General features: G+C 39.0%; 1 protein-coding gene across 4 annotated transcripts in view; it reads left to right on the top strand.

Annotated features, from left to right (window-relative positions):
- The window catches only part of LOC131222679 (phospholipid-transporting ATPase 3), a 31,457-nt gene extending 9,849 nt beyond the window's left edge, over positions 1–21,608 (top strand). For 2 of the 4 annotated variants that reach the window (XM_058217839.1, XM_058217838.1), the window contains exons 8-27: positions 4,112–4,218; positions 7,616–7,681; positions 7,858–7,979; positions 8,386–8,470; positions 8,572–8,649; positions 8,774–8,890; positions 9,108–9,257; positions 9,331–9,435; positions 10,457–10,599; positions 14,124–14,225; positions 14,316–14,379; positions 14,467–14,679; positions 17,489–17,654; positions 17,759–17,838; positions 17,975–18,214; positions 19,052–19,273; positions 19,380–19,547; positions 20,078–20,440; positions 20,526–20,632; positions 21,062–21,608. In XM_058217839.1, coding sequence (XP_058073822.1) covers positions 4,112–4,218; positions 7,616–7,681; positions 7,858–7,979; positions 8,386–8,470; positions 8,572–8,649; positions 8,774–8,890; positions 9,108–9,257; positions 9,331–9,435; positions 10,457–10,599; positions 14,124–14,225; positions 14,316–14,379; positions 14,467–14,679; positions 17,489–17,654; positions 17,759–17,838; positions 17,975–18,214; positions 19,052–19,273; positions 19,380–19,547; positions 20,078–20,440; positions 20,526–20,632; positions 21,062–21,365 — 3,002 coding nt within the window. In that variant the 3' untranslated portion in view covers positions 21,366–21,608. The remainder of the gene's footprint in view (positions 1–4,111; positions 4,219–7,615; positions 7,682–7,857; positions 7,980–8,385; positions 8,471–8,571; positions 8,650–8,773; positions 8,891–9,107; positions 9,258–9,330; positions 9,436–10,456; positions 10,600–14,123; positions 14,226–14,315; positions 14,380–14,466; positions 14,680–17,488; positions 17,655–17,758; positions 17,839–17,974; positions 18,215–19,051; positions 19,274–19,379; positions 19,548–20,077; positions 20,441–20,525; positions 20,633–21,061) is intronic. The other 2 variants (XM_058217840.1, XM_058217841.1) reach the window with 2 other exon arrangements.
- Positions 21,609–22,158: the final 550 nt, after the last annotated feature.

Below are 22,158 nucleotides of genomic sequence, written 5' to 3'. Positions count from 1 at the left end.
ATTTTAGCTTGACTATTAGACCCATCCATAAGTTTTAAGTTATGTCATATTATATAATATAACAAAACATTTAAAAAGTTATACTAGGAGAGGGGTGTACGTGTAGGTCCTTGTGTAGGGCTGTAATGGTTTGTGGTGAACCTATTGAAAACTATTGAGATAATTAAATCCAATACACTTGAGTTTGAGTGTGTCTGCCGGGAGTGGAGTATGTACTTAACTGAACCACTATACACCTTATATTTGTCATTGCTTATGTGAATGCATTTATATTCTTGCCCGTGATTGGATGTTTTTAATTCATATGGATGCATGATTTGAGTGTTTGCTAGGCACTTAATTTGTTGCACACATAATTGGTATTTTTATATCTCAATTCATAAACTAGTTACACAGTTGAATCTATTGTACTCTATGCTCTTGGGCCCACATAACTTAATTGTTTTTAAATTGGCAAATATTTTAAGTAGTCATATTCACTCCCCCTCCCCCCTCATTCCCTCCCTCCCTCCCTCCCTCCCTCTAGAACTTAGCCATAACTTTAAGCTTTGTAAGCTTCGACGCACGGTGTCGTGTTAGACAATTCACGCAATTTCATATCTATGTTCATAGGCAGTAGCACAAAGCTTTCTTCTTTATTAAAACAAAAGAAATCAAGAATACAAGGCTCACCTCTCTCTCTCTCTCTCTCTCTCTCTCTCTTTCTCTCTCTCTCTCTAGCTGTACAATCTCTCACCAATTAATCAACCTTCAAGAAATTGAATCTTGATGAGTTGATGTGTGCATGACATAATACAATACAAGTTACGACTTACAAGTTACAAACAACTAAACCTACAAGTTACAACCTTGGGAAGTATGCCATTGCATAGGGTGTATGCGATGGCATCATCGCATAAGCCATCTCATACATTTCGCATACAAAAGTATGCCATCACATACACCCCAGACTAATGGCATATGCAATTTCAGTGGCTCATTTGACATATGCGATCACATATGCCAACACTACAATAACACAAATTAACCATCCGAATTGTAGAACGCACTTTCTCTAAGTTACAATCCAAATCAAATTGGTTGAACAATCCTAACCTTTGATTCCTTGATACTTGTTAATAAGACCATTAGATGTTTTCAAATTTAACCTTTAAAAAAATAATTTCATTTTTTACCGTCAAATAGATGTCCCTCAATTTGATAGTCAGATGATAAAATAAGGCTAATATTTTGTTCATTGCTCATCTAAATTAGGACCCATAATTTGGGTAGTTTAGTATGAATTACTTATATGCTACATATGTAATTTATAAGTAATTACTAAGTGCATGTGCATCATCCATTGCATCTGCCGGAGTGTCATGGTTTTTTCCCTGTGAGGTGGGGCTAGCTCAGTCCATTAGGACACAAATTTCCTACAAACCCATTGGTCATTAAGCATTAAGGGAGCTTGTGTAACCAAAAGCTTTATGGGGCCCACAACAATGTCTGTGTGAAATTCACTCTGTTTAGCAAGCACATGCTAGGATATCAGCCTGGAAATGAGGCAGATCCAAACTTATGTGTACCAACTAGAGGAAACAATGAGGATGGAAACTCTCATCACTGAAACCTTCTTGGAGCCCACCGTGGTGTTTATATGCCATCCAATCTATTCTTGAGGTCATTCTTAGAAGGATTAAGGTAAAACACAAATATCAGCCTGGTCCAAAACTTTTGTGAGCCCCAAGAAAGGTTCAATTGTGAGTGTTCAGTCCCATTGTTTCTTATGGTGTGGTCCACTCGAGTTTTGAATATGCTTGATTTTTAGTTTATGTCCTAACATGAGTTGGCGTAATGAATGGACGGAGTGGATATAACGTAGACATCCCGCCGGGCCCACAAAGCTTTTGGAGTAGTGATCGGGGGCGATTTGGCCCGACCTGTCTAGTTCAATTTGACTCAGGACCTAATGAGTCAGTTTGAACCGCCGAGACTTTTAACCATGACACCCGACTCATCCCTCTTCGCAAGTGGCCTTTTTGGATGAAGAATAAAAAGCAGTGAGATTATGTCCTGCAGTTCCTCCTAGAGATTCTGTGGCAAGGGGGAGACCATATTTGCATGAGATAATATCATTCCCCAAGATGCCTTCTTCTAAACCAAACCTCCAAAGCCATTTAAACATTAGGGCGAAGTTCACAGATCTTGGCTCTCTAATTCCTGCTCCACCTTCGCAAGTCGGCTTACAGACCTTATCCCATTTCAACAAATGGTACTTCTGCTTGTCCTGTGCACCTCTCCACAAGAAATCTTAGCTAATTCTTTCCAACTTGTCCAAAACAGAAGCCGGACAATGGAATAAGGACATGAAGCAGCATGTTAGACGTCTCCATCTTGATGAGGGTTAATCTTCCTCCCAAAGACAACTGTCTACTTCTCCACCTTGACAATTTCTTATCAATCGTGTCTATCACATCATCCAAAAGATGTTTCTTGGGCTTAGTGATTCAGAGTGAGAGACTTGGATATGAGGATGGGAGATGACCAACTCTGCAGCCAAATGCTTCTGCCATCAATTTCACTTCCTCATCTGATGTTTTGTTGCCCAGAATATTGCTCTTATGAATATTGACTTTCAACCCTGACACTACTTTCAAGGAACCAATAGTTTTCCACAAGTTGTCAGCTTCCTCCACATCTGCATCACATAAAATGATAGTGTTGTCCGCAAGGTAAAGATGAGAAACTTGGAATGAGTCATTTCCCACATTGAATCCTTTAACTAGACCTGCCATAGCCCCTCTTCTTAACATCTTACTTGAGAGCCTCGAGCCACCACTACAAACATGATCCCCTTGCCCGGGGCCTCTTGAAGCATTGAAGAAGCCTTTTCGGGTGACCCATAATCTGGCGAAACTATTGCACTCCTCCATCCACATCTGCTGCTACTCCCTGCAACCCAACCGGTCGAGTGTATAATCGAGAAACTTCATGCCAAGTACGCAGTTTCCAAATCTAGCTTGCAAATGATGCTTCTACCTTCTCTATGCCGAGGGTCTATACATTCATGTGGAATCAAAGCCCCCCATCTATGATTTGCTCCCAAACACAACAGCTCCCTGCGCCTTTGATATACGCCTCTCGAAACTTTTCAAAACCTAGATGCCAAAATTTTCACTAGTATTTTCTGTGGACCCAATAAGGATAATAGTTCTAAAATCTTTTAAACGTTCCGCCCCTTTTTTGGGATGAGAGCGATAAATTGACGCAAATCAGTTGAAAGAATCCCTATTTTCAACAAAGTCCGACAAAAAAGCCATCAAATGATCCTTAACCACCTCCCATAACACTTGATGGAATGCAATAGGAAACCCATCTTGCTTGGGCAACTTGTCCCACCCAAAGAGTAAACCGCCTTTTTTACTTCCTCTTCACAGCCAGCCTTTTCGAGTTCTCTGTCTGCACTGTAGAAATCTGATCAAAAGCTTCATTGCTTTCAATTTTCTTCGAATAGTTGCTAAAGGCCAATGTTCACTCACCCACTTCAATGTTTTGGGCTGGTCAGATTCGGAAAGCTGCCAAGAAGTTTGCCCAAATTTTTCATTCAATCACTTGATGATTTGGATGGACACATGGCATCCCTTTGCAAATGTCATGTTTCTTCTAACATTGTAGTGGGTGCAACTAAACATGCCAAGGCTGCCTCCCTTTCTTTTCTTAGAGCAACACCATTATGAATTAGTAAGAAGCTTTATTCTATGGTAGGTGGATGGATTGAGTGGCATTGCTTCCTCATTTGTAAGAGACCATTACTAGGATTATAATGTCTCCTAACCCATCATATACCTAGACAAGTTGAGTGCTTTTGGCACCTAAAATATGAATTTGCTCAAAGCAGCACACATCTATTTTTTTACGACTTTTCTCACTTCGAGATGAGTTCCTAACAAATAAAAATAAAAGATCGAATGTTATGGTGGATTCTGTGCTTGGTGCTTCCATTCCAATGCTTACATCTCCCTTTCAGTAACCAAGTTAATTTAGTCTGGTGATGCTTGCAAAATCTTTTTCTTTCTGTGTTTGTTCGCCTCCATTAAATTTCTCTGAAAGATATTTATTGTGTTTGCAGGGGAAATACAATGCGAGCAACCAAATAACTCATTGTACACTTTCACTGGCAATCTTATCACCCAGAAGCAAACATTGCCTCTTTCCCCAAATCAAATTCTCCTGCGAGTATGTTTTTTTTCCCTCACCTTTTGAATTCTTATAATTTTCATGTCCTAAAACACCCAGTCTCTGATCAATACGTGCATGCTGGATTGGTTGTGATAAGTTTCTACTTAATTGTACTTCTCTCCAAGATATTGTCAAGAATCCAATAAATTTATGTTCTTTGAGGCTGGATCACTTCTGGTACTATCCAGTAAATGCTACCACTGATGTACCACTTTCGGACAAAAGCGGATGGGACATGCTCAAGTAATGGGTTGCACATAGCAAGCAACCCACCGATGCATGTTTAACAGACAACATATGCCCAAAATTTCCACTGCACCCTAACTGTTGTACATGATCCAAAAAGGGAAATTTGCAAACAGTTAAGGTCTCTTGCATGCAATTCCTGACAAGACTGCTAGGCACAATAAACACGTGTTTGTCTTAGCCGTCCATTTGTTCGACACTACTATTATTGAGCTATGATGCAAACGTCATATTTATTTGATGAACCTAACCACCCAATCTACAACATGAATATTATAGCTGAGATTGAGCAGATGAAAAGTGGATCTGATCACCATCTTGGAACATCTATTTAATAGGCCCATGCTTTGGACTGCTTATGATGCCAAAGCACTTTGGTTAGATGATGCTAACCATCAGATCTCTGACTCATTAAAAAGGATGGTAAATGGAATGACCAACATTCAAAGAGTTAGGATTCATCCGAGTAATGTGACTCTTGCATCTTGCCTTGAGAATGGTGGTATGTAATGGATGGAAACATTGGGTGCATTTGTGTTACCTTGTGTGTGTGGAGTGGACACACCTACTAAGAAACACACTTATGATCATATGTGTGCTCATCCTTTTGGGTTTGGCTTATTCTCATGGAATGCCATTATTTTGAAAAAAGAACTTTTTGTTTTCTCTTTTTCATGTGATATGTAGAATACTCCATGTGATTTGAAGCTTGAGTGTGGTGTGATTCCATTCCCCATTCAACGGAGGCGTGAGGCTTCCCATCTGTATCTTCCTTCTCTCTTCTTTTCTATCCAAAAGTGGTATCAAAGCGAGAGGTCTTGTGTTCGAGACTCTTCACTGGGGGTGATTAATGCAAGGGCATTTTCACACCGGGCTCGAGTGGGGTGTCCTATGTGAAGCGGGAGCTCACTTAGGGTGGGCGGCCCATATGAGGTGGGTGGCTCGTGAGGTGACACCCATGTGAAGTGGGGCCCATGAGGGGGGTTCGGCCGATGGCTTGACTTGGGTTATGAGATAAAGGGACTGATTCACCATGCCCTATCAGTTCGAGCTTTTAGGGTCTGTTTGGGCGGTGGGATTAGAAGGGATTAGGTGGGATGGGATTCATCTGGTCCTGTGCCAATTCCACTCCACGTTTGGGAAGAATGGAAAAGCTTGGAATTACATTAAATAGAATTGCATTGGGTCCTGTGCCAATTTCACTCAATGTTAGCAAGTTGTTGTAGGTCCCACCATGAAGTGTGGGCTATATCCACACCGTCCACCCATTTATCGAGATTATTTTAGAGCATGGGCCAAAAAATCAGGTAAATCTAATGCTCAAGTGGACCCCACCATAGAAAGCAATGGGGATTGAACACTTATTGTTGAAAACTTCTTTGGGGCCACATAAGTTTTGGATCTACCTCATTTTTAGGCCCATGCCATAAAATGAGGTTACAAAACAAATGAACAGTTTAGATATAACACGTGTGTTATTCTCAGTAATTTCAAATGACGGTGGGTATATCCATTCAATGTACCACCGTATTATCAACAAAGTAGGGCATTAATCTTATCCCATGGCAACAGGGAACAATCCCTACCATGGGTAATAATTATGTTTTTTGAGTCCCATCCCACCTAATCCCTTCTAATCCCACCACCCAAATAGACCCTTAGAGTAGGTGGTTAGTTGTCCTACATCAAAAGTGGTATTAAAACAGGTCTCATGTTCGAGACTCCTCACAGGGGGTTGGGGCATTTTCACATCGAGCTCGAGTGAGGTGGCCTATGTGAAGCAGGGGCACACTTTGGGTGGGTGGCCCGTGTGAGGTGGGTGGCTTGTGTGAAGTGGGACCCACGTAAAGGTGTGGCCCACGAGGGGGGTTTTGGCCAAAGGCTTGACCTGGGCTATGAGATAAATGGATTGATTCGCCACGCTCTATCAGTTCGAGCTTTTAGAGCAAGTGGTTAGTTGTCCTGCGTCACATGGTAGGTTGGTAAAAGTTCAACAACCCACTATCCACCTAACATTTTCGTTTCCCCGGTTGGGGACTGAGTGGTGCAATTAATATAGGTGGGGCTTTGTGTGTGTGCATGTTCCATCATCATGGTTTTGAATATCGGTTACGATAAGGCTACCCCCCCCCCCCCACCCTTTTTTTTTTTTCAAAATTTCTTTCATTTTCCCACTCCTATCCTCCTTTAAACTATCAAAGAAGCTTAGAAACTCATTTCAAACTAGATCTAGGCCTAATTCGTGGGATCAAAATGCAAATCCGAGCAGATTCGATGAACTGAAGTAGCATGGACCATTTTGGGAAAATAACGAAAGGGATAAACTATCACTTTTTTATTTTTGTATTTCAATGTAATGGGCCATATTCCACCAAATGATGCTTGATCTGACTAGGGTCTATTTGATTGACTTTCTATAGGTGAAGCTGATGGATGACATTCTTATTGAACAATGGTCTGATACACCATTGAATACATGTAAAAAACAAAAAATTAAAAAAAAAAAAAAAAATTTAAAAATGATAGATTCTGGTGTTTTACTTTTTCCTGAAATTTTTTCAAATTTTTTTTTTTTTGGACAAAGATGTTTCTGGGATATGAGTCTGTATTGTCCAATACATTCTGATACATTAAGTTTTCAGGCCTGGCCGATAAACTTGACGATACTGATATTTAAAACATTGGTCATCATTGCCTTGCCCCAGCTACTAGGGGTAAGCTGAAATGACATTCTATTCTCTGGTAGCTTGGCAAGAGTTTGATGACTGGCCACCCACATGATATGAACCCACTGTTGATCTAGTCTGGGGGTTGAAAAAAAAAAAAAAAACAGAAAGAAAGAAATAAAAAAGCTGGGGACTAACAGGTGCAGTTGCTACTACTAGGTAGTCTCTATCTATGGATCATGCCATATGTGTTCTTAAAGTATTCCAATATGAATTCAGTGTCTCAGCCATCATCCTTGTTCTGTCCTAAATGTGTTAATTTTGAGTTTTTCCTTTTGGTCAGTGATGATACAATGCAGTATGCAACTCAAGATACACTGCTCTCTCACTGTTCTCACAAACAGAAAACCTTCATACTAGAAGCTTCTAGTGCCCACTTCATTTTAATTGCTCATCTTCATCATGGCCTTATATTGTTGTAGGGATGCAGCCTCCGAAATACAGAATACATTGTTGGAGCTGTTGTATTTACTGGACATGAAACAAAGGTGTGTTGTCTTTGTATTGTTGAATTCCAGTCCCTCCTTTTTCTTCAGTCGCATATGGCATGAGGCTCAATTCCTTTTATTTTTATTCTTTGGGAGGTATCTGCTCTCTCTTCTGCAATCTGGATTTGTGTTGCAATTTTGTTAGTTGTTTATGGGTTTCATTGATTAAACTGCAGGTTATGATGAACTCTATGAATGTCCCTTCCAAAAGAAGCACCTTGGAGAGGAAATTGGACAAACTCATACTCACTTTATTTGGTGTCCTCTTCCTCATGTGTTTTATTGGAGCGATTGGCAGGTCTAATCACTATCCAGTTAGTTCTCCTTTACAAGTTGTTACTAATGCATTCTTTCCTGACATCATTCACATGACAGTTCAGGGAAACATTTGCTTCGAGGATTTGTTAACAATAGAATTTCACTATATTCCTTTCGTCATTTTTTTGGAGGATTTTTTTGTGGTTGTGTTAGGAGTCATGCACATCAATTTAAAAAGCCCATGCCTGTTAATTGCTTGCTGAGCTGCATTTGCCACACAAATACTTGCCTTCTTTATATTGAGATTTTGTTTTTCCCTGACTGATCAGTTTCAGCTGAAAGGGCATGCATATGTTTCTGGTCATTGTTTTGTCTTTCCTTTGAATTGAGGTTCTGTTATTAATGCTGGTGACTAAAACTAGTAATTGTATGTTTGGAATCCCCAGTGGTATATTTATCAACCGCAAGTACTACTACTTAGGTCTTAGAGAAGGTGTCGAAGATCAATTTAATCCCAGCAACAGATTTGTGGTACTGATTCCTCTTTCGAAGAACATTTGTTCTATAATGAGATCCATTTGCATGCCATTGGCAACTGTGCTATGTACATTTCATTTCTTGTTTATTTGCAGGTTGCCATTCTCACCATGTTTACCCTTATTACGTTGTACTCAACCATTATACCTATCTCTCTTTATGTTTCAATTGAGGTGGGTGCCATGAGTTATTCAGTCGAAGCAGTTTTTCTGCAGATATGTGGTGACAGATTTCTCTTTTCAAATGTTCCTAATAATCCATGTTGAATGGTATTTTATTTTTCTGTTAAAATTTCAGATGATCAAATTCATTCAGTCCACTCAGTTCATCAATAAGGATTTACATATGTATCATATTGAAAGCAACACCCCTGCATTGGCACGGACATCCAATCTGAATGAGGAACTTGGACAGGTATATCTGTCATATCTTACTACCATACAGGTGCAACTTCATTGTTTTTTAAAGCAGATTTTCATTCTTCAGTTTTATATCTCATGGAGATTCGGTGGTGATTGAATACTTTGTTGTTAATTCTTGAAGGCCAATTGCTGCTAATATATTCATTGACATGCTGTTTGATTAAACTTTCTAGGAATTTTATTTGAATATACTTCTTTTCTTAGGACAGGTGGAGTACATATTCTCTGATAAGACAGGAACCTTGACAAGGAACCTGATGGAGTTCTTTAAATGTTCAATTGGTGGAGAGGTGTATGGAACTGGGATCACTGAAATAGAAAGAGGAGCGGCTCAGCGGAATGGTTTGAACATCGATGAGGTATGTTCAAAGATTGTGGTAAGAACATGTTATTTATTATATAAAATTTTACTCATTCTATCTTGTTTTATAGGTAAAAAAGTCAGCTGCAGCAGTGCATGAGAAGGGTTTCAATTTTGACGATGCTAGGCTTATGCGTGGTGGTTGGAGAAATGAAAGCAACGCTGAGACTTGCAAGGTAAATTACCAGATGCAATTATAGCAGAACAAAATGCTGGTTCATTCATCTTTTTGGGGTCATGTTTTGCATGAAGCATTCACATAAGTCTGGGGCTAAAAAATGTATATTTATCCATTCCATCTTAGGAAAGAATCATTTTAATGGGCTGTGCAGCAATAGTTATTAATTCTGGAACTACTAGCTTTATGTGGAACTAAGATACATATTCCGTAACTTCAAACAATACTTATTCAAATTCTTAGATACATAGTTATTCAAATGCTTCAACTTTTCTTTTTTTTTTGGTCTTTTCCTTTGGTTTTTTCAGTGGGGTGATGTATTTTTAGAAATTCTCTTGATGCTCCACATGCCTCTATATGCCACAGCTACCTACTTAGTTTCCTCTGTTGTCATTTAATCTTTTAAATAAGTCTAATGTACCCCTTTTCTTGAATCGTTTACATCGCCTTCTTATAGCTCCATTTCTATAATAGAAATCAATTTCAGATGCTTCTTTATTTATAATTAACTTTTCATTCATGGACACTCTTATTCAAGTATATCAGAATATTTTGTTTTTGCAGTGATAATATGAGAATACTTTTTTATTCAGTCATGGAAACTTTTTTTTTTATTTTTTTATAAATTGTATTTTGTTTTTTCAGTGATAATATGAGAATACTTTTTTATTCGGTCCTGGAAACTTTTTTTAAAAAAAAAATTGTATCAGAACAATTAACTTTATAATATTTTGTTCGTTTCATTTTGTTTGACTTGCTTTAGCCTTCTCTTTTAAACATAGTTCTTGGAACTGAATATCTTGTCAGAACTTTTGTTGGGGAAGGATTCCAAATGCAAATAAATGATTTGTAACTGTTGAAAATAGGTCATTGAAATACATTTCGTTGATCACAATAGAACCTATTGATAGTCATCTATAATTTTGTTCTCATATTAGTTGCTGCACTTTCTCAGAGTTCTTTCCTTTAATTCAATTCCACTGTAAAATTCTTAATGGAAGTTTCTATTCTCTGAGTAGGAGTTCTTCAGATGCCTTGCAATATGTCATACTGTGCTTCCTGAAGGTGATGAATCCCCAGAGAAGATCACATATCAGGCTGCATCTCCAGATGAGGCTGCTTTGGTTACTGCTGCAAAAAACTTTGGCTTCTTCTTTTATAGGTAATTTTGCCATTGAAATATCGGCAATCACTGTGGAAAACTCAGGCACCTATAATATTACTGTTGCTTCTGATTTCCTATTTACAACATGAACCAATGTCAGTGCTTGGTGTTTTAAATATCGACGATATCGGCCGATATATCCCACGATAAATCTTGTATCCCACCTATGCAATACGAAACACACAAGTAGCAGGATATATCCCACACGTTCGATCCAGTGAGCATTTTTTTTTTTTCGATTCTTTTTCCTATAAATCATGTTAAATCAGTGTCAAATTGTTACAAATCCATGATTTTTCATGTTTTGCATTCCATGAAAAATCATGGATTGGGAACTTCGATTTTGAGATTTGGAGGAGAAGGAACGATTTGCGGAAAATTGAAAAAAATAAAAAAATCGAAATCAAACATGTACGTAACCTAATCTAGTGATTCTTCTTTTGCTTTTGAATGTATTTCTTGTGTTTCCACACGTCTTCTTACATTTATAAATTATATGAATAGACTTTGAATATACTTGCATCAATTCGGTTAGACAATGCATAGATTAGGACCCCATAAAAAGAAAACCTATTATGTGCAATTGTTTGTTGTAATGTTTTGATTTGTAAGTGTGTATCGATGTCTTTTTGAACAATCATTAAAATTTTGTTGAAAAATTCGACCAATTTCCAATGTTTCCCCATGTTTCCAACAACAGTGATACATTATGCGATACAATTGATATATCCCATGCGATAACCGATATGTATCCGTATCCCAAGGGTGCTAAACGTAACGCGATACCGATATTTTGAACATTGGTGCTTGTTAGTGTTTTCACCATAATCCTCTACAATAACGTGTCTTTGTTGGTCACATCTTTAATGCTAGGTGATGAAAAGAGGATAATGTGATACATGGCTCACGTCTTTGTACTGTATGCAAGGGTTTGGAGTTCTGACTAGTGGGCTCCATGCTTCGATAATCCAGACCATTGGTGTGTTCTGCACCAGTATACTATATAGATGAAGTAAATTCTTTGAGATTCGAATATCCCAGCGAACAATGTTAGGACCTTCAGTTGAATGTGGATCATTGTTGTACTTCTCTTCTTAAATGTCTCTCTGACAAACTAAAAAGTTAAGATTATCCCATCAAGGAGTTTTTGAGCAGTGCAATGCAAGGTAGGACACAACATACTAATAGTCTGGGTCAAGGAACCACAGGCACCACTTTGGGCCCGATAACCCATGTTATACTAGGCAACAATTTGGGCCACACATAATATGATTCCTTGTAATGAAAGTTCCTTTGAGCTGCGATCTTTGGTTGCACTTTTCAAGATCAGAACAGTAAGCTTCAGGTACGACAGTTTCTGGAATTATTATTACTTTTGTGATGGTTGATATTTAGATGAATACTGAAGCATTTATCCCATTGGGTTTGTGTGCTTTGGCAGCTTAGGGTTCGTTTGGATGCCTGTAAGTTCTGCAAGTGGGCAGTGACTTACAGGTGGTGTTTGGGGGAGGAAATTCACCTGTATGTCACAGGTAAAACTGCCAGGAAACTTCATGGGCCTGGGGCCTGGGGGTGAGAAGTCACTTCCCTGTAAGTGACTTACAGCTGAAAGTCTCTTGCAACGTAAAAAACTTAACAGGCATCCAAATGGCCCCTTGTATTTTGAGGGAGAATGCTACCTAGGGCCAGTGCTTTCAGGGGCTTGGTTATGATAAAGTGCTTACAGCTGATTACCTCCCAAGCAACAATATGGCTATTGTGAATGGTTGCCGTTTGTGCCTCGGGAATGCTGAATGTGTAAATCACCTTTCTATTGGTGCCTCTGCCGGTGTTCTGATCAAAACTCGTCCTGGTGGTTGAGAGGTTGGAGGCTGGGGGCAGGCCCTAAAGGTCACAAAGGAAGATTGTTATGGTACATGTGTTTCGTAGCTCTTCTATGGACTATTTGGAAAATAAAGGATCAATCAAACCTTTGATAACAATATTGAATCGGTGGTCCAGGTGATTGAAAGAGTTTTAGATATCACTTCAGCTCTTGGGCATTGGTCTTAGAGGAGTCTTTGGGCCTTAGAAGGGAAGCTTTCCCAAGGGCCTGGTTGGTTGCCCTTTTGTAATATTTTAGTTGGTTATTCTTCTGGGATGTTCTTTTGCCTCTGTTTTCATTTTTGAAAAATTCTTATCGATGAACTATAGTACGCTCCATGCTATTATTTGTTGACTCTAGAATGGTGGGTTGATATGTTTGCTTTATTTTCTTGCTTGCCTTTGCTAATAAAGTGGTCATCTTTCAAAAAATAAAAACATACTTGCTATCATGGTTGGTGGATGATGAAGCCCTTTTATACACTTACGTGGCTGCTCAATGTTGCTTGTGCATGCTAAGCACATGTTAGTGCCTGTGTCATGCATCAGCTCAAACCATGTTCAAAAAATTGTTTGATACTTAGTTGACTTGATTTCAGTGGAGAACAAGATGAGTTGACTCACCGATACATGTGTACTGTTTGACTGATCTCGAATGATTCAAACTGAGTTGGAATGAGTCTTATTGTTTTCTTTCCTTGGGCAAGTTGTGATTCAAAACCGCTAAGTAGAACAATACAATGCCAGCTGACTCCATTAGGACTGAAACCAGTTTTGAACTGTATGTGGTGACAAAATTGTATCTTTTCTCACAATGAATGTACTCTGAAAACCATCAGTCTCTTTGGCTGGGAGCATAATGAAGGAAGCCCTTCTCACAACTCTAGAAATATATTTAGAAATGGAGTCCATTCTTTTTTGGGCCGAGGCAACAAGGTGAGTTTTTGGCATGATGTGTGACTTGATGAGATTTGCGAGAATCCTTTCCGTCTCTTTATTTGCTTTCCGTTAACATATTCCTTGTGCAATTATGTGGGGTATATGGAAAGAGAGAAATCATAGGATCTTTGAAGGTATAGGTATTCCAGTGGAGTCGCTAAAGTGAAAGATCCAATTTATGATGTGGACCATGTCCGACCCAGATTCCCTCTCCTCTTGGGATCCATTTGTATTGAAGCAAAGCTCTGTCTGCATGTTATACTCCTATTTTGTTTTCTGGTCTTGGCAGATTCTCGTTGTATTGAAGATGATTGCTCGTTATCTCCTTTTTGCTCTCTGCTTTCTTCTCTCCATCCTTCCGTTTTGAAATAAAACTGAGTTGTCATTCAATATGTGCATGCGTGCATGAGCGTGCACATGTGCCTCTTCTCTTAATTGTTATCTTTTTCAAAATCATATTCTTATGTTGGCAAAAAATAATAATAATAATAATAATAGTAATAATAATACTGCATATGAATGAAAGATTCTTTAGATGAGTATCCCATCTTTGGTTCGGTGAATGGCAATGTCTTCTCTAGTAACTGGTGTTGGCTGGGGGCTTGGCAAGAAATAATCAGATTATTGAAAGTTGCTTCCTAGATAAGATTGAATGAATATCTAATGCAGCATCCTATGTACTTCTCGATCGAATTCTTCATAAACGTTTGTGTTTCCAGGCGTACACCAACTATGATCAAGGTTCGTGAATCACATGTGGAGAAGATGGGTAAAGTTCAAGATATCCAATACGAGATTCTAAATGTTTTGGAGTTCAACAGGTGGCTGCCTATGCTTCTGAATATTAACATTATACTTGAGTTTATACTCTTCCATGGCACTAGCATTAACATATCTTTTTATGCAAATAGTACAAGAAAACGCCAGTCCGTCATATGTCGCTATCCAAATGGAAGGCTTGTTTTGTATTGCAAGGTGATCATTTGAGGCTCCTGACATTTTGGATGGTTATTATTGCTCATATCGAGCCAGGTTGCACTCAAAAGATATTGTATTTCACAGGGCGCTGATACTGTCATCTATGAAAGATTGGTGGATGGAGACAATAACTTAAAGAAAGTAACCAGGGCGCATTTGGAGCAGTTTGGGTCTTCTGGTTTACGTACGCTTTGTCTTGCCTACAAGGATTTGAGTAGTGAGTGGTATGAAAGCTGGAATGAGAAATTTATCCAAGCCAAGTCATCTTTGCGAGACCGTGAAAAGAAATTGGATGAGGTTGGTATTTTATTATGACATTTTTTATTTTTTTTTATCAATATTATTCATCTTCATCATCTATACTTGTCCCAACATTTTTTTAATTGAGATTTTTATGAAGTCTTTTATTCTGAAGAGAATTTGGATGAGGTTGGTGCTTTAAAATACATGTTTTCTTTACCTGTAAGCTTCAGTGGCATTATAGTTATCTGGAATTTTATTCTTAACGTGTATTTGTTTTTTTTTTGATAGATACAGTATCCTAGTGAAGTTACACTCGAGACATTTGTTTTGTAAATAGTTCCTGAAAGAACAACTTTTATCTGCAATATTTGTTTTGTTTGTTGAAATCACCTTTATTGACCAGGATAATGTTTTTGGCCACCCACAAACATCCATTGAAGTTGCATCTTAAAATTAGTTGGCTGTGTTTTTTGTGCTGTGGTCTTTATAGCCGACGTGGTATAACCCAATTCACTTTGTTAATGGAGAAAAGATTAGGGTAGAGAGAGCTCTCTCCAACAGCCTCTTATTTATAATAATCCCTAACAGAACTGGGTCAAAGCCCCTACAAAGTACAAAGCCCAAAAAAATCCAAGCCCACTCTAACACTTCTCAAGCTGAAATGTCCCCCATCCCAGCTTGAACACAATATTAACAAGATGACAAGAAGGAACCACCTTGACATGGACATTAGCTAGTTTATCCTGCAAAGAAACATGAGAAGGAAAAGTAAGACCCACAGTAAACTATTTGTGAACAAGCTGACACTCTACCTCGATATGTGTAGTTTGCTTGTGGAACATAAGGTTGGAAGCAATGTGTATGGCTGCCTGGTTGTCACAGAAAAGGAAATTGGAGTAGAGATATCAACATCAAGATCAAAAGAAGCATCTGGAGCCAAAGGACCTCACACGTGGCTTGACCCATAGAGTGATGCTTCGCTTCAGCAGAGGAACGAGCAACGACAGTGTGCTTCTTGCTCTTCCAAGGGACTAGGTTGCCATCAACAAATGTACAGTAGCTGATGGTGGAACGGCGAGCATCAGATAACCCAACCCAATCAACATCTAAATAGGCGTTCACATGAAGGCATCCATGATCAAAGAAAATAACCCCCTTGCCAGGAGACGACTTCAAGTAGTGGAGAAAACGATAAACTGCTTCAAGATGATGAGTGCACAATGACTACATAAACTGACTCATGAGACCACTGCATAAGCAATATTTGGCCATCTCATGCAGAGATAAATTAGCCTACTGACCAGTCACTTATATCAGCCAGGACCTGAAAGATGAGTAGACTCCTTGAGAGTGAAGATGATGATTCTCAGACAGTCGGGAACCCAACATACCGGTCTCACAGAGTGGATCAACTGTATACTTGCGCTCATAGAGGAAGATCTCATCCTTGGATCAGGTGTCTTTGATGCTTAATGTAGCAGTCCAAGATTTTTTTACCTCAAAGGTTGAGGCAAGGAACTCTTTGACAGCCTTGATATCATCTACCTTATCTCCTGTGACAATGATGTTATCCACAAGGACGGCCAAAACAATTGTTCGAGATGATTGCTGCTTGATAGCACGGAGTGATAAAAAAACCATGCACGAACCCAATTTGAGAGACAGCTTGTCTAAAGTATTCAAAGCATGCTTGAGGTGCTGCTTGAGCCCATACAGTCCCTTTTCAAGTTTACATACTTTCCCCTTCAAGGCAGGAGGTTGAAATTCTATAAGAATGCTCATATAAATTTCTTCTTTCAGATCACCATGAAGTAGTTTTTTCACATCCAACTGATATAAAGGCTGGTGATGATGTTATCCAAACAAATTTTAATTTTGCCATGGAGCAAACGTCTCATGATAGTCCACCCCATGTTGCAGTGTAAACTCCTTAGCAGCCAACCGAGCCTTATATTGAGCAATTGTCCCATCAGGGTTATACTTCTCTTATACCATGTTAGTGGTGAAAAGATTAGGGTAGAGAGAGCCCTCTCCTACAGCCTCTTATTTGAAATAAAATAAAACCTAACAGAAGTGGACCCAAAGCCCTAGAAGGAAAAAGTCCAAAATGTCCAACCCACTCTAGCACACGTCGTCGTCATCATCATCATCATCATCTAAGCCTTATCCCAATTAATTGGGGTTGGTTACATGAATCTTATTATGCCATTCCACTCTATCAAACGCCAGACCTTCAATTAGACCATAGGTCATCAAGTTTTTCTTACTATCACCATCCACTATAACATGCTTGTTATCCATAAATGCTGCAGTTCCTTTTTATGCCCACATGGAGATGAACTAGTTGTTGACTGTTCATTCACATAATTTTCTTCACGTGGCTCCAATAAATGGTCTAATCATGTAGGAAAGGAACAGTTGAAGAATTAGCTAGCTTTTTTATGCTTCATCTCAAGGCATTTCAGATGTTTTAACTTTTTATGTAGTGGAGAATCCGATAACAATGTTCATACATGGTAACAAATGTTAGTGTTTGTTTCTTCTTGATAACAATGTTCATACATGGCAACAAATGTTCATTTAAATGCATAGGGGTGTGCGTGTTTTCAAAATTTCTTTTGTTACTTCATGATAAAGGGTTCATGTGTTATGAATTGGATATATTGGTGTGTAGTGGTTGCATATAGTTGTGATATTACCATGCTTGCATGGGTATGCCTTGTATCTTGGTGTTGCTCTCTTACATCATCATGGACAGATAGTGTGCATATATCTATTTTCTCTAAGAAGATATCATATAATTGCCACTCGTTTTCCCAGTGGAAGAGGTTTCACCTTCTTTATTATGTGTTAAATTCATTAGGTGTCAGAACTGATAGAGAAGGATCTTATATTGATCGGATCCACTGCTATAGAAGACAAACTTCAGGAAGGAGTGCCATCTTGTATAGAGACTCTTTCTAGAGCTGGTATAAAGATTTGGGTTCTGACAGGGGACAAGATGGAAACAGCGATAAATATAGCCTATGGTAAGTCAATGTTCGTTGAAAGATTGTGTTCATGTCCACTTCTACTTGTTTTGCTTCCAGGACATCACATCCAATTTGCTAGCCTTTTCGTTTCCCTTGTGCAGCCTGTAATTTGATCAACAATGACATGAAACAATTTACCATCAGTTCTGAAACTGATGCAATTAGAGAGGTCGAGAGTCGGGTAAGATGCATTTTTAAAATCCCTGAAGTGTGTTCTCTTTGAAGTGTAAAATTCCCAGTGCATGTACACGTAGGTGACTAGATTGTTCTAGTGGGGCTGTTTCCTTGCTAAGATTGTCTTTATATTTTATGATTAGGGTGATCAAGTGGAGATTGCACGCGTTCTCAGAGACTGGGTGAAACAAGAGTTAAAAAAATGCATGGATGATGCTCAACACTACCTGCATACTGTATCTCGGCCTAAATTGGCACTTATAATTGATGGAAAGTGTTTGATGTATGCATTGGATCCCACTTTACGAGTAACTCTGCTCAACTTGAGCTTGAATTGCACTTCTGTAGTTTGCTGTCGAGTTTCTCCACTGCAAAAAGCGCAGGTAAATTTCTTGGTGATTATGCTACATTATATCTCAACTAGATGAGAACATCTTCGAACGTATCCATGAAAAAAGAAAGAAAAAAAAGAGTTCATTGTTAATGAGAAAAAGGGATACAGTGGAGTTGTTTCTGATTTTCTTTTGGCAAGTGTTGAAGGAGGCCAATGCCTTGGCTTGACTTTGTGTGTAAGGCATTAAGAGGCAATCGATACATGCGGCCTAGTTTTTGAGTCCACAGCTAATGGCTGACAGCTTGCTTTGCAACATTGAGGTCTTGGGTTCAGATCCAGCGTACCTAGGGAAAAAAGAAGAAAGAAAAGCATGTGAGCTCCATAATCATCTATTGCCTGGATGGATAACTGTGTAATTTTTCCCTCTTTAATAAAATTTTGTTTTCCTATGAAAAGTAAACTGTGTCAAACTTGCCAATTAAAGTTCATAACATATACCTATTTTGATAAAGCAAACACTTTTCTTCTTTTTTTTCTTTTTTCTTTTTTCCTTTTTTCTTTTTAATAGAGAAGTGTTGCATTATGAACTTAAATAATGGAATTCTTCTTTGTCTCAGTACAGCTAGCAACTTTTTAACCTGTATTAAACATTTTTTGTAAACTTGTTGTATGTATTCAATACCTATCATGGATATCTGGAACATCATCATGATCTCTTTTGCATCAACTTATTGACCTATGTGTGTTTACAATTTTCATTCCATAGTCACTTACCATGCACCATCATGCATTTTGAGGGAGTGGTATTGTGAAAGGATTGCATTCAGCCCTAACCATGACACACGTACTCTCTGGGCAATCAATAAATTGCTATGCTGTTTTGAAGGTGACTAGCTTGGTCAAGAAAGGTGCCCGAAAGATCACACTTAGTATTGGCGATGGTGCTAATGATGTGAGCATGATTCAAGCTGCTCATGTTGGCGTCGGCATAAGTGGGCTGGAAGGAATGCAAGCAGTCATGGCTAGTGATTTCGCGATTGCTCAGTTCCGCTTCCTTACTGATTTGCTTCTAGTGCATGGGCGATGGTCATATCTAAGATTATGCAAGGTTAAACTATTCCCTGATTTCCTTTACAGACTGTATAACTTTAATTGAATCTATTTAGCAAGTCTCTTACTTCCAATCCTTTTTTCTTTTTCTTTTTTTATTGCAGGTTGTAACATACTTCTTTTACAAGAATCTTACTTTCACATTGACTCAGTTTTGGTTCACGTTCCAGACTGGTTTCTCTGGTCAGAGATTTTATGATGATTGGTTTCAGTCCTTGTATAATGTTATTTTTACAGCACTACCTGTGATTATTCTTGGCCTATTTGACAAGGTGAGATATTTTTTCTTGTAAAATGCTCGTGAGGGTTAATCCATATATGGCAGACCCCCCCCCACGCTGGTATTGATTTCTGGAGTACTGGTCGCATGTTTCGTTCATGAGTTCCCATGGGACATATGTCAGGCATATAGAAGATGGGGACCACTCTTTTGGTGGGCCCAACCATATAAGGTCTCTGTCTGGACTTATGTCTGATCATGTTCCTAAATGCTGAATTTGAGGAAAGAAATGCCCACCGACCATTTCTTGTCTTGTTCCAATCATGTAGTTAGTATCCTAGAAACCAGCCTATCTTTTGGGACATGGCCCATATATGGTGGGGCCCTCTGGATAAGTTGTCCAGATCTTTTAAATGTCTACATTCGTCCCCATGGACACTCGTGCGGAAATTTGCATGCAATTGGTATCTCTTAATTCTTTTCTAGATAATAGAAAAGTCGGATGAGAAGAGTTCATGATTGGTTCAATAGAAAAAAGTTTATGCTTGGTTCAACCGCTCCAACGCTGCAATTTTTTGCCAGGACGTGAGTGCTACTCTATCCAAGAAGTACCCGCAGCTATACAAGGAGGGAATAAGAAACACGTTCTTCAAATGGAGAGTTGTGGCAGTGTGGGCTTTCTTTTCCGTATTTCAATCCTTGGTCCTCTATCATTCTACAGTCGCTGCCAGTCGCAGCAGCCTCAATACTTCAGGCAAGATGATTGGCCTTTGGGACGTCAGTACAATGGCCTTCACCTGTGTGGTAGTGACTGTCAACCTTCGCCTGCTAATGGCCTGTAATTTGATCACAAGGTGGCATCATATAAGTATTGGAGGGAGCATTCTAGCATGGTTTATTTTCATCTTCATCTACTCTGGAATAATGACCCCATATGATAGACAGGTAGGCTTTCTCGAGTATACTAGATCATGCTATCCCTCAAGCTAATGTGTTGTATCTTACTTCTCTGTTTTACATATTCTTGCAGGAGAACATATTCTTCGTCATATATGTTTTGATGAGTTCATTCTATTTCTATTTCACCCTTCTGCTTATTCCTATCTTTGCACTTCTTGGCGACTTTGCATACCAAGGGTGAGACTCTCTCTCGCTCTCTCTCTCCCTCCCTCCCTCCCTCTCTCTCTCTCTCTCTGGCCTGTTTTAGGCCCAAATACTTTCCAATAAAATGATTTTCCCCTCATTGGGAGTTCTTTTTTTTTGGGTGGAGAACATTTTCTGAGAATGTGTTTTATACAGTAGTCCTAAAAATACTTCTCTATCCAAATGCTTTCTTATAAAATGCCACTTTCTTGCCTTTTCCTTTTCCAAGCTCCCAACAGGTCCTCAGGTTGTGTTTGGTTGCACCAAATATCATGAAAGATTTCATGATATTTGGTGCAACAACCAAACACAATCTTTCATAATATTTGGTGTAACCAAACTCGCCCTTAATTAACTGAATCCAAATCTAGGTTTCTCATTTCCTGAGTTAAAGAGATTAAATCCAAGTCTGTTTGTTTTCAGGATTCAAAGATGGCTTTTCCCCTACGACTATCAGATTATTCAGGAAATCCACAAAAATGACCCTGAAGTGAGCAGCAGGGTCGAATTGCTGGAGATTGGGAACGACCTGACGCCGGACGAGCAGAGGAGCTATGCCCTCTCTCAGCTTCCAAGGGAAACATCAAAGCATACTGGTTTTGCATTCGACTCACCAGGATACGAGTCATTTTTTGCGCTACAGGCCGGCGTCTTGGCCCCACATAAGGCATGGGATGTGTGCCGCAGAGCCAGTATGAGGCAGCAGCCGGCACCACCCAAAAACTGAAATATGTACATTTTTGACCTCATCATTCTGTAAAATTAGCTGTGCCATATGCAGGTCTTGTTCTTTATTTTTGTTTCTTTTTTCTTTTTCCTTCACATCTGTTATATTATTTCGAGGCATTCCACTTTTTATGGTGTTTTCCAATGTTCTTATGAAGCTCCACGTTAGACCTCCAGGATCATTTGGCGGACCTAACTGGGCATTCTTTTGTATTATAACAGGTTTTCGTGAGTTATACTCTAATCAGACCTACATAATGCTGGTATTATGGTAATAATAATGCTCTGCTGATTATTATCATAATTGGTTTTCCTCAATCACTGTAACTGTGACGGTGAATGAGGGCCTTTTTTTTTTTTCTTCTTTTTGTTGCGTTTGGTTGCATCCAACTTCATGAAATGATATATATATATATATATATATATATAGAGGCATGCTCACCTATGCACGTGCGCACCTTTGCACACGTGTCATGGGTGTCGAATCCGAACGGTCCATAAGATGCAGAATCCCATGAAACCATAGGGGGTGAATTTTCACCCTGATCTAAGATTCTGGTGGGCCATAGCAAAGAGAAATTCAAATCAAGGGAAGAAACTGTTTGCATTTTTCATGGCCCATCAAAGTTTTGGATCAAAGTAATATTTCGTACCTGGGGATTTCATGAGGTTCTGCTTCATGTGGACCGTTCAGATTTTTGAGACTCGTCAGATATGATGAGTTCTCAAAAAAGTTGGTAGTACGAACCAGTTCGCAGCTGAGCGTTTCCGTGTGTGTGTGTGTGTGTGTGTGT

This window comes from Magnolia sinica, chromosome 13 (assembly GCF_029962835.1).
Source record: "Magnolia sinica isolate HGM2019 chromosome 13, MsV1, whole genome shotgun sequence".
NCBI classification, from domain to species: Eukaryota; Viridiplantae; Streptophyta; class Magnoliopsida; order Magnoliales; family Magnoliaceae; genus Magnolia; species Magnolia sinica.
The sequence above is the reverse complement of the archived record's forward strand: the minus strand, read 5'-3'. Positions and strand labels throughout refer to the sequence as shown.